Below are 16,079 nucleotides of genomic sequence, written 5' to 3' on the forward strand. Positions count from 1 at the left end.
TTGATTAATTTCGGTCACCTCAGCTGAGTTAGCATCTTCTTTAAGGGGACAGAATACTGGAAGTGAGATTCAACTTTGGTGGTTTGCGAAAAGAGATTAACCTCCTATACTATACATTGACGTCCTTTGTTGTTTTTGTTTCATTATCTTCAACTTTGCCAAGCTCAGATTTCTCTGCCTGAATTAGTGAAGCTCACCAGCTCAGGTCTCTCTTACTCGGGTTGTTCCATGCTATATATGTGGACACTGGGCAAGAACAGTATCAGGCCCATTGATCATGCCTCCCTTAAAATGGTTGGCTAACAGTCAATTCTGCAATTGCACACCCGTACTGTGGAGCTGCACTTGAAGAGATTTCAGATCAGATAATTAGGACTAGAGAGTTGTAACTCCTTCTCTCAGTCCCCCACTCCCTTTGAGTATGGCTCAATGTTGGGAGTCCAAGTTCACCTCACTGTTAATTCACACATTTAGGAGGGCTGCTGGACACCGTCCATGAGCTTACACTATTATGCATGACATCTAGGAGTAGTAAGGAGAGAAAACTCAAAACATGGAGACTAAAAAGAAATTGGATTGGAATAATGTAGAGAACTACACAAGAGTATAACATTTATATAATGTATACATGTCTGGTTAAATGCTGCTCTGTGTAACTTCACCTCCGCATGACAGAAGCAAGTGTACACAGAGCCAATAGGGAAAGACGTATTTCTGTTTAAAGCTTTTCACAACCAAAATACTTCATTATTTTCAGTTTATGTGGAAACAAATTTGGCGAGCCTGGTCTGAGAAATATTCAGCAACTCAAAAAGCAGCGTACCAATCTGAAGATCATTACTTATATTACAGAAGACGAAGAACTGATTGATCATGTTTATAAGCAAATAGAAGAGACCATGGCTGAATCAATGCAGTATGATACAGAGTGGATTTCAAATCTCCTGGATGTCACACTCAAGAATCTTGAAGAAGGCATGTGCCATATAACCAATCAACACACACAAACAAAGGTGGACACAATAAAGGCGAACATTCAAAAACTGCAAAAGAAACTGAGCTGGAATAAGCAGTTTCCCACTGCTTAATTGTGATTCAGAGGTTTATGTGGCTTATTCTCAACCAGGTCTTTATTTCCATTATATTGTTGGAAATCACCATGCATTAAATAATTTGTAGAGAGCAGTCGTAGTTGAGGGTTGTTCTTTCTTATTTCCATCAAGGCAATCACAGGCTGCTAAACTATCAAAAATAAAGCACAGCATTGCCTCTAAGCCTAATTTCACTGATCATTAACTACTTCTCCAATAGAATTAGAGCTGGGGTGGGGAGCCTACCTGCCTCTGCGGGTATTTTATCAGCAGCTTGGTAGGTGGTGGGCACCTACCTTGGCCAATTGTGGCCCTTAATTAGTCATTTATAGGGTCTCTTCCCATCACTGCTTTTTTTTTTACCCAATCATCTGAGCCATGTAAAATTTAGTCCTGGCTTCCAGAGTCAGCAGATGTATCCTCCACTTCCCAGCCAGTTGACATGGCCACCATCTGTGTTAAATCCCAGCCATAGAACCTTGCAGCATGGATTAGGTTCATTGTGCCTGTGTTGGCCCTTTGAAAGAACTCTTCAATTCAATCCCATAGATTAATTACTCAGCAAGAAATGGGACAATTTCAGCAGCTTTGCAGTTAACTGTGGTTTGAAGGCAAGGTTGCTGGAGGATTCCAGCAGTTAATCTCTATATTGGTTACTGGTTAGTGCAAATACTCTACACATTGTAATGTCTGGGAATGGAGGATACAAACGAATGGTCTAGTTGGACCAATGAGCGGCACAGGCTTGGAGGGCCGAAGGGCCTGTTTCCTGTGCTGTACTGTTCTTTGATTAATGATTTGAATATTTCCATTATTTCAAGTTGGTGCAATTTAAGTGATGTCTTTCAACCTGTACTAAATGTAAATCCATACATTGTAAATCTTGCAAATAAATTTATCTTGCCCTTAAATCACCATTATTCAGTCAATCTTTCACTTCAAAATTGTCTTCGGTAATATCAAATGGTATTTACCATCATGGATTGTAGTATAATAGAGTATTTTAGTCAAATCCTATAAAGCTTTAACAGTAATTGCCTGTGACATATACTCATCTGACCTGAGACTCTGGGATAGTTTAAAATGAAAGTAAAAGAAAACATGATCAGAAGCTTACAAAGTGTTCTCTGAGTGTTGAGTGGATCTTCCATCTCAGCCTCCTCCAGAGGTCCTCAGCATCACAGATGCTGGTCTTTAGCCAATTCAATTCACTCCATGTGATATCAAGAAATGACTGAAGGCATTGGATACTGCAAAGCTAAGGGCTGTGACAATACTCTGGCAATAGTACTGAGGGCTTGTGTTCCAGGACTTTTCATGCCCCTAGCCAAGCTTTCCAGCACAGCTCCAACACTTGCATCTGTGGAAAATCGTTCAGAAAACAGGACAGGTCCAACATGGCCTATCACAGCCCCATCAGCCTACTCAACCATTAGTAAAGTAATAGAAGGGATCATCAACAGCGCTATCTAGCAGCACTTGCTTAGCAATAATATGCTCACAGATGCTCAGTTAAGATTCTAACAGGGCCACTCAGCTCCTGACCTCATTACAGCCTTGATTCAAAAATGGGCAAAAGAGCTGAACTCCAGATGTGAGGTGATAGTGACTGCCCTTGACATCAAGGCCACATTTGATCAAAGCAAAGAGCCCCAGCAAAATTGCAGTCAGGAGGGATCTCTTGGATAAAAGCAAATTACTGCATATGCTGTAATCTGAAACCAAAAGAGAAAATGCTGGAAAATCTCAGCAGGTATAGCAGCATCTATAAGGAGAAAAAAGAGCTGACGTTTCGAGTCCAGATGACCTTTTGTCAAAGGCTTTGCCAAAGGGTCATTTGGACTCAAAACGTCAGCTCTTTTCTCTCCTTATAGATGCTGCCACACCTGCTGAGATTTTTCAGTATTTTCTCTTTTAATCTCAGGGGGGATCCCTTTACTGATTGCAGTCATACTTAGCACAAAGGAAGATGTGTCCGAGGCCCAAACATCTTCAGCTGACACGTCAATGACTTCCTTCCATTTGAAAAGTCTGAAGTAGGGATATTCACTGATAACTGCACAATATTCAGCACCATTTGAGACTTTTCAGATATTGGAGCCACCCATGTCCAAATGCAGCAAGATCTGGACAATATCCAGGCTTGGGCTAACAAGTGGCAAGAAACTTTCGTGCTACACAAATGCTGGGCAATGACCATCTCCAAAAAGTGACAATCTAACCATAGCTCCTTGACATTAAATGGCATTACCACTGTTGAATCTCCCACGATCAACATACTGGGGGTTAATACCATTGACCAGAAATTAAACTGGCCAGCCATATAAATACTGAGGCTACAGGAGCAGGTCAAAGGCGAGGAATCCTGCGATGAGTAACTCACCTCCTGTTTTTCACACCGAGTGGTGGGTGCCTGGAACGTGCTGCTAGGGGAGGTGGTAGAAGCAGACACATTAGCAATATTTAAGAGGCATCTGGATGAGTAGATGAATAGGGAGGGAATAGAGGGATATGGATGGAGTAAGGGCAGAAGGTTTTTTTTTAGTTAGGGCATTATGATCAGCACAAGGGCCTGTTCTTATGCTGTACTTTTCATAGAATTCCTATAGTGCAAAAGGAGGCCATTTGGCCCATCAAGTCTGCACCAACCACAATCCCACCCAGGCCCTATTCCTGTAACCTCTCATATTTACCCTGCTAGTCCCCCTGACACTCGGGTCAATTTAGCATGGCCAGTCAACCTGACCCGCACATTTTTTGGACTGTGGGAGGGTACCGGAGGGAACCCGCGCTTTCTTCATTCTTTGCCATTATTGACAGTCCGCCATGATCATGGGACCCAGTCATGGCGGCTGTAGCCCAGCCCCTCTGACGTCACGCGAAAGTGGTTTATTCCTGCCCTGAGCGCGGTGCGGAGCTGAGTCCTGTACCGAGAGGCTCCAGCTGAGCAGCCAGTGAGTTTAACCAGGGTTTGCATCTTCTCTTCTGCTTGTATGAATGTGTAAACTTACAGATCGCTTTACAAAGAGAGAAAGTGAAGTTTTTCACGACGAAAGAGAACACTTTTTTACGATGAGGGCGGATGCGGAACTCTTTTTACATCAGCGGAACAGGAAGAGCAGCTTTCAGTGGCTGATTTGCAGTAAAACTCCCCATACCTGCCTTTGCCGTTTGCCCCTATAATACCTTTATTTAAAAAAGCACTACTTGATCGAGCGTCAATAACCAAATTCCATACTTGTGTCACGGTTTGAGTGTAGAAGTGTTGCATAATTTCACTCTTGAAAAATCAAGTTCTAACTATGGCCCCTAGTTGTAAAGCCCCCAACCAGTGAAAATAGTTCTATCTACTTCATTCTGAACATCTTAATCTTGGGTCAAATCACCTTAACCTTCCAAGTTCCAGGGAATGTGCTGTAGTTTGTGTACTATTTTGGCAAATCCATACTTCACTCCCTTCGAGGCCAATATATCCTTCCTAGAGTGTGGTACCTAGAACTGCTGCCTATTCTAGGTGTGGTGTAACCAAGGATTTATATACCTGAAATATGACTTCTCCCTCTTGAATTCTAACTCTCTCTAAGCCAGTATGCCATTAGCCTTTCTTGTTAGTTTCTATAAGTGTCCATGACATTTTAATGATCTGTATATCTGGATCCCCAAGTCTCTTTAGATCTTACTTGCATCCAAAATGGATGACCTTATATTTGCCTATATTTAAATCAATTTTGACAGCTTTGTCCATTCGTTTAATCTATCAGTATCACTTTGAAATATTCTTCCTTCTACTGTGCTTACCATGCTGGCTGCTTTTGTGTCATTGGTAAATTTGGATATATGGCTTTTTATCTAATTGTCTAAGTCATTAACAAATAAGGTAAAAGGTTGAGACCCCAACACTTCCTTGCAGGAGAGCAGTAGTCACATGCTGCCAAATGGAGAGCCTGCCTATCGTTCCCCTGCCTTTGAATCAATTTCCTAGTCAAGTCAATAAGTTGCCTTCATTTTCATTAGCTTTAACTCTGGCTAACATAAGAATGAGGGAATTGAAGCCCATTTAAATAAAATCCTAATGAATTTGCCAGCTAATTTTGTCAACTTTTCAAAAAATGTAAGCAGGTTTGTAAGGTGCAACCAACCCATTATTATACTCGATCAAGATTTTGTTTGTTTTTTCAGTTGAGGAATTCCAAAGGAAATTAGACTGTTACTTGAAGAGGAAGAATGTGCAGGGTTACAGGGAGAATGGCACTACGTGCATTGCTCATTCGGAGGGAGTCAGTGCAGATGTGATGGGCTGAATGGCCTCCTTATGCACTACAACAATTCTGTGACTCTCATCTCAATAACAGATGATAGGATAATTGGTCTACAATTCCCTCTGTCACCTTTCCTAAATGACAGTGACCAGCACAATTTTCTAATCTAAAGGAGTTGAGAGAACTTTGGAAGATTAGGAAATCTGCAATGTTTTCAGCCATTCTCTTTAAAACATTGGGATAAGAACCATCTGATCCTCTGGATTTGTCACTCTTTAATGCCAAGCAGAGTTGAAATCGACACAGTGGGATGTTAAAGGAGATAGGGAGTGGGATTAGTCTAGGTAGGATTTTAAAGGGAGTGAGCAACAGAGTTGGGTATCTCACTGCTCAGAGATGAATTATGCCCGTTCTAAGGTTTGAATGCAGTTTTCCTTCTATTAAAGAAAATATTGATTGTTTGTGCAATGCCACATTCTAGTCTTCCTCACAAGAAATAACTTACATTTGTATAGCACCTTTAATCTAGAAATGTGCACAATAGGATGCAAGTGGTAGAGTTTTGGATAAATTGGATTTGTGAGATTGGCCGGTGAAAATATTGGAGATGTCAGATTGGAACTGGCAGAGTATGAATGAGAGTCTGAATGTCAAGGTAAGATAGGTTAGAGGAAGGCACAATTTAAGAATGGAATAGGCAATCTTGGTGATTGCTCCTTCGTCAGGTGAGCCTGACGAAGGAGCAGCGCTCCGAAAGCTAGTGGCGTTTGCTACCAAATAAACTTGTTGGACTTTAACCTAGTGTTGTTAGACTCCTTACCCTCTTTCAGGTGGGATGTCTAAGATTGGATGTCAGATAAGCAGTAGAGAAAGCAAGAGAGGTGGTGGAGAGCTGTAGCTGGCTATCATCAGTGAATGTTTGGACTTGCTAACAGAACAAGCCTAAACTGTTGCGATATTTTACTGGAGATTAAGGATCAAGTCCAAAGATGTGCAGGTTAGGTGGATTAGCCATACTAAATTGACCCAAGTGTCAGGGTAAATATATGGGTTACGGGGATAGGGACAGGGTGGGGCTTGTGGTCGATGCAGACTCGATGGGCCGAATGGCCTCCTTCTGCACTGTAGGATTCTATGATTCATCTCTGACTTGGTCAAGTTGACGCCTTCTGTGGCCAGTAAAATTCAAAAGGGACAGACAAGAATGGTGTAGCTATGTTCCCTTTTCAAAAGCCAACAATGACACTTTCCTGAAATCCTTACGCCTCAGGAAGCAAGAATGGTGTCTTGTTTCAGAGGACAGAAAAATCATTGATTGAGGTCTCCCTCTAGAGGTGGAACTTGAAATAATGGAAATCATTGTGCCAAAAATGCTGATAGCCTTGCCGTTATGCTATGTGTTAGACATGTGGGATATTGCATGGTTGTCACATATTCTCTTGTTAGGTAGAGTCTTGGATTTTAACATTTTTTTGACAATATGCAGCTACATTCCACAAATGTCAAAGTCTTCAATTCTGCTTTATTGTCTCTGGCCATCAGCCAGTTCTCATAATGTCAGAATATTTGTCTCAAAAATTTGGATTTCACCCCACTACGGTCAGTCAGAATTCAATATCTGAGCGTTAACTTCTCTTTAAGAGGGGTATTTCCGAATCTCACTTCCGCGTCCGATAAAGTGGCCTCCTGTTTCAGACATTGATGGAATCCATAGAGCTCTGTGCTCTATTTCTACTGAAGGATCGTGCTGTGGTGGTTTGAGTGAGGAAGCACTGAATAAATCACCAGTGTATCTTTGCTTGCTCTTGATAAATCATCAACCAGATTAATTGTAATTATGTCGCATAAACGGAATAAATTATGAGCTATGGGAATCCAATCTGGCTGGACTACTCCACCCGGGAGTTATCAAATCATATTCATGTCAGACTATCATGCCTTGAAAGTGCCTCCATTGCACACGGCTAAATATTTCCATCTCTTGTGCCAGCCATTCGTGAAGCCAAATTAGACCCAGGTTATTGGCAGTTCTCTGATTGTGTACCTGTGCCCACTGACATCTGGTTAGTGCAGCAGATTAATTTCAGGTAGACGCCTGTGGGTAGCAGGGTGAAGAGAGGCTCTGTTCCTATTGTTAGCTTGGCTCCGTGATAGCGCTCTTCTCTGATTTAGGGAGTTACAGGTTTGGGAACTCCAGGGAATTGAGTGCCTGATCTTGCCTGGCTCTTCAATGCTGAGGGATGGGCTAGTCAAAGCTGAGATGGAGGACATCAGATTATGTTCGGAAAAGACGTCCATGACTCGAAACTTTCGCTCTGTTTTTCTCTCCACAGTTACTGCCAGATCTGCTGAATATTTCCTGTCTTTATTCCTGAGTTCCATTCCCAGCCTGGGCTGGGTTAACTGTCTCAGCTGGGATTCTGGTAAGGAAGCTCCAATTGCTCTCACTGTGTCCCTGAGCTGGATCAGGATCCCATTCCTGATTGTCCGATGGCTCTGTGGTGTACACATGCACAGTCTCATGTTGGAATCCTCTTATCCTTACCATCAAATGCACCACATTGACCATTAATGATGTCTACATGTGCTTAGACGTCTGGCATGGTTCAGTAGGTAGAACACGCACTGCTAAGTGCCACCACTGAGCCAAGAGGACAATGGAATGAAAACTCTTCAAGAGTCTTTCATGAAATTAATTTGAAATTCAAAGTCATTCCAGAAATTTCCCAACTGCAGTACTGGAGGTAGTGTTGCACTGTCAAGGTGCCGCTTTCAAATTCGATTTGAAACTGAGCCACCAGTTCACCTGGATAGAAAGAAAAGACCAGGGAGTATTTTGAGAAAAAGTAGAGGCGTTATCTCTGTGTCCTGACTAATATTGATCCCACAACAATGTCAGCTAAACAGTTACCTGGTGGCTATCTGTGTATGAATCGTGTACTGTTTCCTAAAAGTCACTGTACTTCAATAAGTACTTTGTTGGCTCTAAGATGCTCTGGGGTATTCTGAAGTTATGAAAGGTCCGATATGAATGCAGTTCTTTTAACATGCGATCAATGTACCCCATAGACTGTGTACATGCACAACTGCCCGACAACAGTGGAGGTATTGTGTGGGAATTTCAACTTATGTAAAAAAAAATGTAAAGGTACAGAACATAAAAGTCGAAGGGAATATCACTCATGATAAAGAATCGCAATTAGAGTTATAGAGTTTTACAGCACAGAAAGAGGCCCTTCAGCCCATTGTGTCAGCACTGGCCTTCAAGCACTTATCTATGTCAGTCCCATTTTTAAGCGCTTGGTCCGTAGCCTTGTACGCGATGGTGTTTCAAGTGCTCATCTAAATGCTGCTTAAATGTTGAGGATTCCCACCTCTACCACTCTTTCAGGCACTGAATTCCAGATTCCCACCACTCTGGGTGAAAATGTTTCTCCTCAAATTCCCTCTAAATCTCCTGCCCCTAACCTTAAATCTACATCCCCTGGTTATTGACTCCTCTACTAAGGGGGAAGGTTTCTCCTTATGTACGCTATGTCCCTCATAATTTTGTACACTTCAGGTCCTTTCATGGCCTTCTCTGATTAAAGGAAAGCAACCCCAGCCTAATTCAGCCTCATCTACTGCTGTTTAATACCGTTCTGATCAGGCTGTGTGTTGAGTATCCTGCAAGCCCACCCTGTTGGGAGGCAGTGTGTAATTTTGTTCAGACTCATTGTACCTTCCCTTTGGGTTGGAGAGCCATGTTTTACTGTGCAGAAGCTGAGGATCCTCTTGTGATGGTACTTCCCACAGGTAGTGTTGGAGATTCAGTGTGACAATGGCTGGAAAGGAGGCTGTGGCACAGTGCGATGTACCTATTGCCATCCTTCAGAATCGGATCAAAGCTGCCAAGGACCCTGTGGAGACAGCAAAGCTTCAGAAAGACCTGGACCAGCTCCTTGAGGTAACTGAGGATGGGGGTGGGAGGCCCCACACCACATCCCTCCATCCACTGAGTACTTCCTCCCTTCACAGCCAGTGACTGAATATTACTGTTCACTGGTGTACTAAGGAAGTGATGGGACTGGATGCCCATTGGTTGTCTGAGCGATGGGGAGTGCTGCCCCCCTCACAGCCTGCCTATCACTGGGATTTTCATTTGGCTTCCACAGGTGGTCGGGGCGTAACTAAATGGATCCATTACTTTACAGATAAGAGAGCTGATCCGACAGACGGTGCAGCAGATCGTTAGACTGGCTACAGACTCGGAGGAACAGGCCGAACGTGTGCTAACCACAAAACTACACCTCACGCAGCGGGAAAACTATTCCACTGCAGTGGAGTATTTCCGTGTTCATTGTTTTGACTGGCACAAGCAAGAGGTATGTCTGCGAAGCTGGCATTTAGTGACAGACCAGCAGAACAACAACATAGGATCTCTCCTACAGCTTCCTCTACTCCCAAGAATGCAACCCCAAGCAATCTAACCTTTTCCCTTGGCTAACATTCTCCTGTCCTGGCAACATCTTTGTCTCTGTACCCTCTCTAGTGCTATTACATCTTCGTTTTAGTTTATTTATTAGTGTTACAAGCAGGCTTACATTAACACTGCAATGAAGTTAATGTGAAAATCCCCTAATCGCCACACTCCAGTGCCTGGTCGGGTACACTGAGGGAGAATTTAGCATGGCCAATGCACCTAACCAGCACATCTTTCAGACTGTGGGAGGCACCCGGAGGAAACCCATGTAGACGTGCAGACTCCACAGACTCCACACGGACAAGCTGGGAATCGAACCCGGGTCCCTGGAGCTGAGGCAGCAGTGCTAACCACATCTTTCCTATAATGCAGTGACTAGAACTGTAAGCGGTATTCCAGTTGTGGCCTAATTTGTGTTTTGTACCATTCAAGCATAACCTCCCTGCTCCTACATTTTATGCCTTGAGTAATAAAGAAAAGTATTCCATATGTCGTCTTAACCACCACCTCCTTTGTCCTGCTACCCTCAGGAATCTGTGGCCATGCACTCCAAGATCCCTCTGTTTCTCTACACATCTCAGTACCCCACCATTTGTTGCTTTCCCTTGTTCTCTTCCCTTGCCCTCCGCAAATGTAATACACTTCACTGCATTGAATTCCGTTTACACAGTAAGAATTTTAACAACACCAGGTTAAAGTCCAACAGGTTTATTTGGTAGCAAATGACATTAGCTTTCGGAGCGCTGCTCCTTCAACAGATGGAGTGGATATCGGCTCATAAACAAGGCATACAGAGACACAAACTCAAGTTACAGAATACTGATTAGAATGTGAATCTTTACAACTCATCAAGTCTGAAAGATACAGACAATGTGAGTGGAGAGAGCATTAGGCACAGATTAAAGAAATGTGTATTGTCTCCAGACAGGACAGCCAGTGAGATTCTGCAGGTCCAGGCAAGCTGTGGGGGTTACCGATAGTGTGCCATATTCCGTTTGCCATTTTTCTGCCCATCTGACTAGTCTACTGATATCCTTTTGTAGTCAATACCAGTCTTCCTCGCACATGGCCATTTGGTCCATCAAGCATGCACATGGCTAAATTGTGTGTCGTTTGCCAACTTTTTAATCATAAGAACATAAGAACTAGGAGCAGGAGTAGGCCCTCGAGCCCGCTCCGCCTTCAATAAGATCATGGCTGATCTTTTTGTGGACTCAGCTCCACTTACCCGCCCACTCACCATAACCCTTAATTCCTTTACTGTTCAAAAATATATCTTTGCCTTAAAAATATTCAACAAGGTAACCTCAACTGCTTCACGAGGCAGGGTATTCCACAGATTCACAACCCTTTGGGTGAAGAAGTTCTTCCTCAACTCAGTCCTAAATCTGCTCCCCCTTATGTTGAGGCCATGCTCTAGTTCTAGTTTCATGTCCCTTGCATTTAAATCAAAATCACTGATGTACACCACAAAAAACAATGAGCTGTGTGGAATCCAACAAACAGCCTTCCAGCTACAAACATCTGTCAATCAGTACCCTTTGCTCCCTGTCTATATTTATGCTAGTGCCCTTCTATTCATTATTCCAATTCCCATTCTTGGCTCGGGGAATGTTGTATTTCACAGGGGATGGGAGTGGGAGGCGCGATTGGAAATAGTTAGCGAAATAAAAGATTCAACATAAGGACAGCGTGGTGGCACAGTGGTTAGCACTGCTGCCTCACGGAACCAGGGACCCGGGTTTAATTCCAGCCTTGGGTGACTGTGTGGTGTTTGCACATGCTCCAGTGTTTGCGTGGGTTTCCTCCGTGTGCTCCGATTTCCTCCCACAATCCAAAGATGTGCAGGTTAGGTTGATTGGCCATGCACAATTGCCCGTTACTGTCCAAAGATGTGTAGGTTAGGTTGATTGGCCATGCACAATTGCCCCTTGCTGTGCAGGTTAGGTGTATTGGTCATGCTAAATTGCCCGTTACTGTCCAAAGATGTGTAGGTTAGGTGTATTAGCACAGGGTTACAAGGATAGGATGGAGGGGTGGGCTTGGATGGGATGCTCTGAGAGTTGGTGCAGACATGATGGGCCAAATAGCCTCCTTCTGCACTGTAGGGATTCTGTGAAACCTCTAAATTAATTTAACATTTTGGAGCATCACATTGTAACTGTGTAGAGGAAAGAGTTGCTCTGTACTGGTGTGGACGCCATGAATAATTGTCCATTTGTGGTTTTATTTTTTTGCAGTACGAGTATGCTCGTCACCAGCTGAGCGCCTTTGTCAATCTATGTGAGGAGCGGGTCCCACTGACACGGTACGGTATCATCCAACAACCGCATACACGGGCACTTCAAATAAGTGTGTAAGGTCTGATGTTATGAAGTATTAAGGAAGAATGCAACAATATACAGGAAGACGTTAGAAAACATGTAGACTGGGTAATCAGCAGCAAATAAACTTTAATATAAATAAATGTGAGCTGGTGCACTTTGGTAGGAAGGACAGAAACATTCCCTACACCTGAGAAAATAAGGAACTGAATGGTGCAAAAGGACCCAGGGATAAAGGTGAACAAATGATTAAAAGCAGCATCACAAATCATCATGACAATTAAAAATGCTCACAAACTAATGGGATTTACCTTTTGGGATAGACAAAAGTATTGAAGCTGTGCCAAACCTTTGTGGGACACCGCTCCGGCTGCACTGGGGCTACGGTGTACACTGCTGATCACCAAACTATAAAAAAAACACTGGAGAAAGTGCAAAATAGATATGCAAGAATGGTACCAAAACTGAACCCTGGCCATGTCCAATCAGGATGCCCAGGTTTCCCCTACTTCAAGGTGAAGTTTGGTATTGGCTTAGATTGCAAGATGATTTCAGGTCGGTAATTCAGGTTTGTAATGACTGAGGTAACTCGGGTTTTTCATTTTCAATTGACAGGAGTATTATTGCTGTTACCCTGTACAACCTGCCCCTACTCCCTCCCTGTTACAGTTACAGCTTCTCAGTATTTGTACAATAGAGGTTTCTCCCCATTTATTCCGGATAAATAGTATTTCTCTATGCTGGATAGCCAGGTCATTGAAATAGTCTAAATTATAGGAGATGTTTCTCCCGACTTGGATTCGAGTGAAGCACCTGCTTGCAGAATGAATAAGAAACAAAATACTGTGGATGCTGGACATCTGAAATAAAAACAGAAAATGCTAGAATTGCTCAACAAGTCAGGCAGCATCTGTACAGACAGAAGCTGAGTTAACGTTTCAGGTCAACGATCTTCATCAAAACTCTGAAAGGTCATGAGCCTGAAACATTAATTCTATCACTCCAGGGATTCTGCCAGATCTGAGTAATTCCAGTACTTTCTGCAGAATAAATCACTTCTTTAAGATGTTTTCTTGTGTTCTCTCTCTGTACATGAGCTGCATTGTAATCACTCTGCTTTTGAACAGGATCAAGGAAGTGATTGACCAAGTGAGTGAGAAGCTGAAGAAATGACAAAGTGGAACATTCTCCCCCTCCGTGTAGTCGAGACAGGGATCTCCCTCTTTTAACTTGTTGTGTCTTTTAACTGGAATCAAAACTTCTAAAGCTGGTAGCTTCTTGCTCTCTGGTGCTGCTAGTTAGGCCACATTATTCAGAATAACAGGACAGGAAATCGCTACTGACCCGCAAATCACTTGGTGCAAAAGCAATCCACAAAGAAGCCTTGTATTTTTTTTCTACAAAATAGCCACTGAGAGCATACATCACTTAACACTAATAAAGCAAATTACGTTATATATAACGGTGCAAATCAAATTCAAGGCCTCTAGATATGCTATGGGATAGAGTTCACACCATTGTACACTGCAGTTTACAGGATAAGTTCTGTGTTGATGGTCCTAAAGATAAACAGCTTGGTTACCTGATGGATGCAACAATCAGCTAGCTGGACTGCTCAGCTTCGAGGATTGATCTGTTGTGGGTACAAAGGTCTTCTGTTGTTACTGGGATGCTGTCTTGATGTAGATGATGAACTTTGAAACGAGAGAAATTTACTCTATCACAGTGAAAGTGTGAGGCCATTGATGCAATGAATGACGTCATTTCATTGTCCATCTGCAAACAAATGAAAACATTTCAACAAAATCACTTTCTTGAAAGTTGTGTCACTTATAAGTGCTGACATTTTCAGGAGCATTTGGGGTCAAATATCAATTTTCTTTTTGATTAAGTTTACCATATTTTGTGATTTCATTAGTTGTTTCATAACTTCATTAACTCTTTGAGTGAACAGGTTTTGCCTGGCTTTTTTTATGTATGCAAATTCTGTCTCTGAATTGGGCTCCCTCATTTTTAATTTGGGTCTCTGGATATTTGAAGTTTTCATTGCAGCTGACATTTTATCTGGCTGAGCTTCACACATCCTCTTCCTACTCTTGAAAATGTTGATTCAAAGTCTCTTTTCGAACAGGCCCAAATTTTTCCTCTTCACTTGGTTGTGGGGACCACATTGGACTCTTATCCACATTACCTTCCCATTTCTCAAGAGTACACAACAAAAGTACATAATGAGAAAAGGCCATTCAGCCCATCAAGTTTATTCCACTCCCAAGTCCAAGTCTGATTGGGTTATCAAGTACTTCCGTCCCACAATACCCATCAATGTCCCTGCATTAGAAAGCATCAATTTCTTGATTTGATCTCCCTCAGTAATTTAAAAACAATCAGTGCAATTTATATCTTTCTAACCCTCAGTCTCCCTGTCAACAGATAAGGACTCAGCTCAAATTAAATGTTGGTACCAAACCAATTGAGTTGGGGGATTTTTTTCTAATTTCAAGCCTTGATTGTAGTTGAGGAATGCTGTACCATGTACCCAGTTTGATCTACTTTACTCTGTCCACATTGCCCAGTGTGGTCGTCTCAAATGCATGTACGACTAGGGTATTAAACAAATCAGTTTATTTATTTCCACCTCTTTGATACCTTTCATTAGTTTAAAGGGTGTGCCATGTCTCCTTTGTACATCTTTAATTATTGTACCGAACCTTGCTTCTCTGTGTACCAGTCCCTATGAATATGCAATTCTTGCTGTAGTTCACACTATGAAGCTTCTGATGCTGTGGTAGAAAGTATCCTATATTTTAGAATCATATATAACAGTTTAAAAGATATGCAAAGAAAATCATTTTGACCAAAATTTCAGTGGTGGCCATCATTTCTCTCGTCCTTCTAATCCACAATGTAAATGGACCCAATTCATCTGATATCCACCGTCATGCTCTTTTTAAAACTTTTAAATATTGTTGCCTTTTTTGATACAAATTTCTATGTTATAGGTTTTGGGGGTGGTTAGGACTTGAACACATAATCTAGGGTGATACAGCAGGGCTCTACTTAAGGGGTGAGGTTTTGGTGAATGTACCATCTTGCAGGTGCGATGTTGAATCGGCCTATTGAGGTGAATGTAAAATATCCTGTGGAAATATCTTGGGGTGGGGCGGGGGGGAGCCTGGATCTTGTTCATCCCTCAACCTACGCCAACAAAACTGATTTACTGGCCATTCATCCCATCAGCAGTTTATGGGACCTTGCTGTGTGCAAACATTTCTCTTTGGTCATCACACTTTCGAAGTAATTAATCATCTGGGAAGCATTTTAGGACACCCCTGGGTTTTCAAAGATATTATATAAAGTTCTTTATTTCCTATCACTAATTTAGTTTGAAGTAAATTGAATGAATTGGGTGTTTTCAATTGATTTTAGTTGGGTTTTATTTGTACTGTTTATTCATTGACCACAATTGCATTGTGTTTTTTTAAAAATAATTAAAGTTTTGAAACACTTGAACTAAAAGTGCAAATGTTTTACTGAATCTAGTGAGAGAGAACCGGAATTTGTAACTCATAAAAGTTGAAATCTATTGAGAAGCAGGATTGAAGTTTATGAAACAGAGAATACTGGAAAAACTCAGCAGGACTGGCAGCAACTGTGCAGATTGAAAACACAGGTAACGTTTCATGTCCGTTTGACTCTTTCTTGAAACTAAAAGAGCAGGAAAATGTTTTGGATTTAAGTGTAGCTGGGAAAGATTGCAACAAAGAGTAGTAAACTTAACAAGCGATGGGGGCCTGGTTTGGGGGGGGGGGTTGCTTTGTGATTAAAAAGTGTATGGAAAATATTTTAAAAGGAGTTGAGATTGAGGTGCAAGGTCACAGCCTAAAGTTGTTGAACTCAATGTTGAGTCCTGAGGGCTGTAACGTGATTGATCGAAAGATGAGAT

At 42.2% G+C, this 16,079-nt stretch overlaps 2 protein-coding genes across 3 annotated transcripts in view; both read left to right on the plus strand.

Annotated features, from left to right (window-relative positions):
* Positions 1 to 2,007, plus strand: part of LOC144508035 (NACHT, LRR and PYD domains-containing protein 5-like) — a 36,399-nt gene extending 34,392 nt beyond the window's left edge. The window contains exon 9 of the mRNA XM_078235748.1: positions 758 to 2,007. Coding sequence (XP_078091874.1) covers positions 758 to 1,088 — 331 coding nt within the window. The 3' untranslated portion in view covers positions 1,089 to 2,007. The remainder of the gene's footprint in view (positions 1 to 757) is intronic.
* A 1,960-nt stretch (positions 2,008 to 3,967) lies between these two features.
* On the plus strand, positions 3,968 to 15,648 carry LOC144508045 (legumain-like). Of its 2 annotated transcripts, XM_078235790.1 has the most exons (6): positions 3,968 to 4,045; positions 7,684 to 7,773; positions 9,146 to 9,296; positions 9,544 to 9,714; positions 12,053 to 12,120; positions 13,264 to 15,648. In XM_078235790.1, the coding sequence occupies exons 3-6, from the start codon at positions 9,171 to 9,173 to the stop codon at positions 13,307 to 13,309; spliced, it is 411 nt and encodes a 136-aa protein (XP_078091916.1). In that variant the 5' UTR covers positions 3,968 to 4,045; positions 7,684 to 7,773; positions 9,146 to 9,170; the 3' UTR covers positions 13,310 to 15,648. The 2 variants fall into 2 exon arrangements, with proteins under 2 accessions (XP_078091916.1, XP_078091918.1); XM_078235792.1 differs by lacking the exon at positions 7,684 to 7,773.
* Positions 15,649 to 16,079: the final 431 nt, after the last annotated feature.

Source organism: Mustelus asterias, chromosome 19 (genome assembly GCF_964213995.1).
Source record: "Mustelus asterias chromosome 19, sMusAst1.hap1.1, whole genome shotgun sequence".
NCBI classification, from domain to species: Eukaryota; Metazoa; Chordata; class Chondrichthyes; order Carcharhiniformes; family Triakidae; genus Mustelus; species Mustelus asterias.

Coding starts and splice junctions, on each gene's coding strand:
- LOC144508045 (XM_078235790.1), top strand. CDS start 9,171: ATGGCTGGAAAGGAGGCTGTGGCACAGTGCGATGTACCTATTGCCATC. Junction 9,715..12,052: donor TTGACTGGCACAAGCAAGAG/GTATGTCTGCGA, acceptor ATTTTTTTGCAG/TACGAGTATGCTCGTCACCA. Junction 12,121..13,263: donor GAGCGGGTCCCACTGACACG/GTACGGTATCAT, acceptor GCTTTTGAACAG/GATCAAGGAAGTGATTGACC.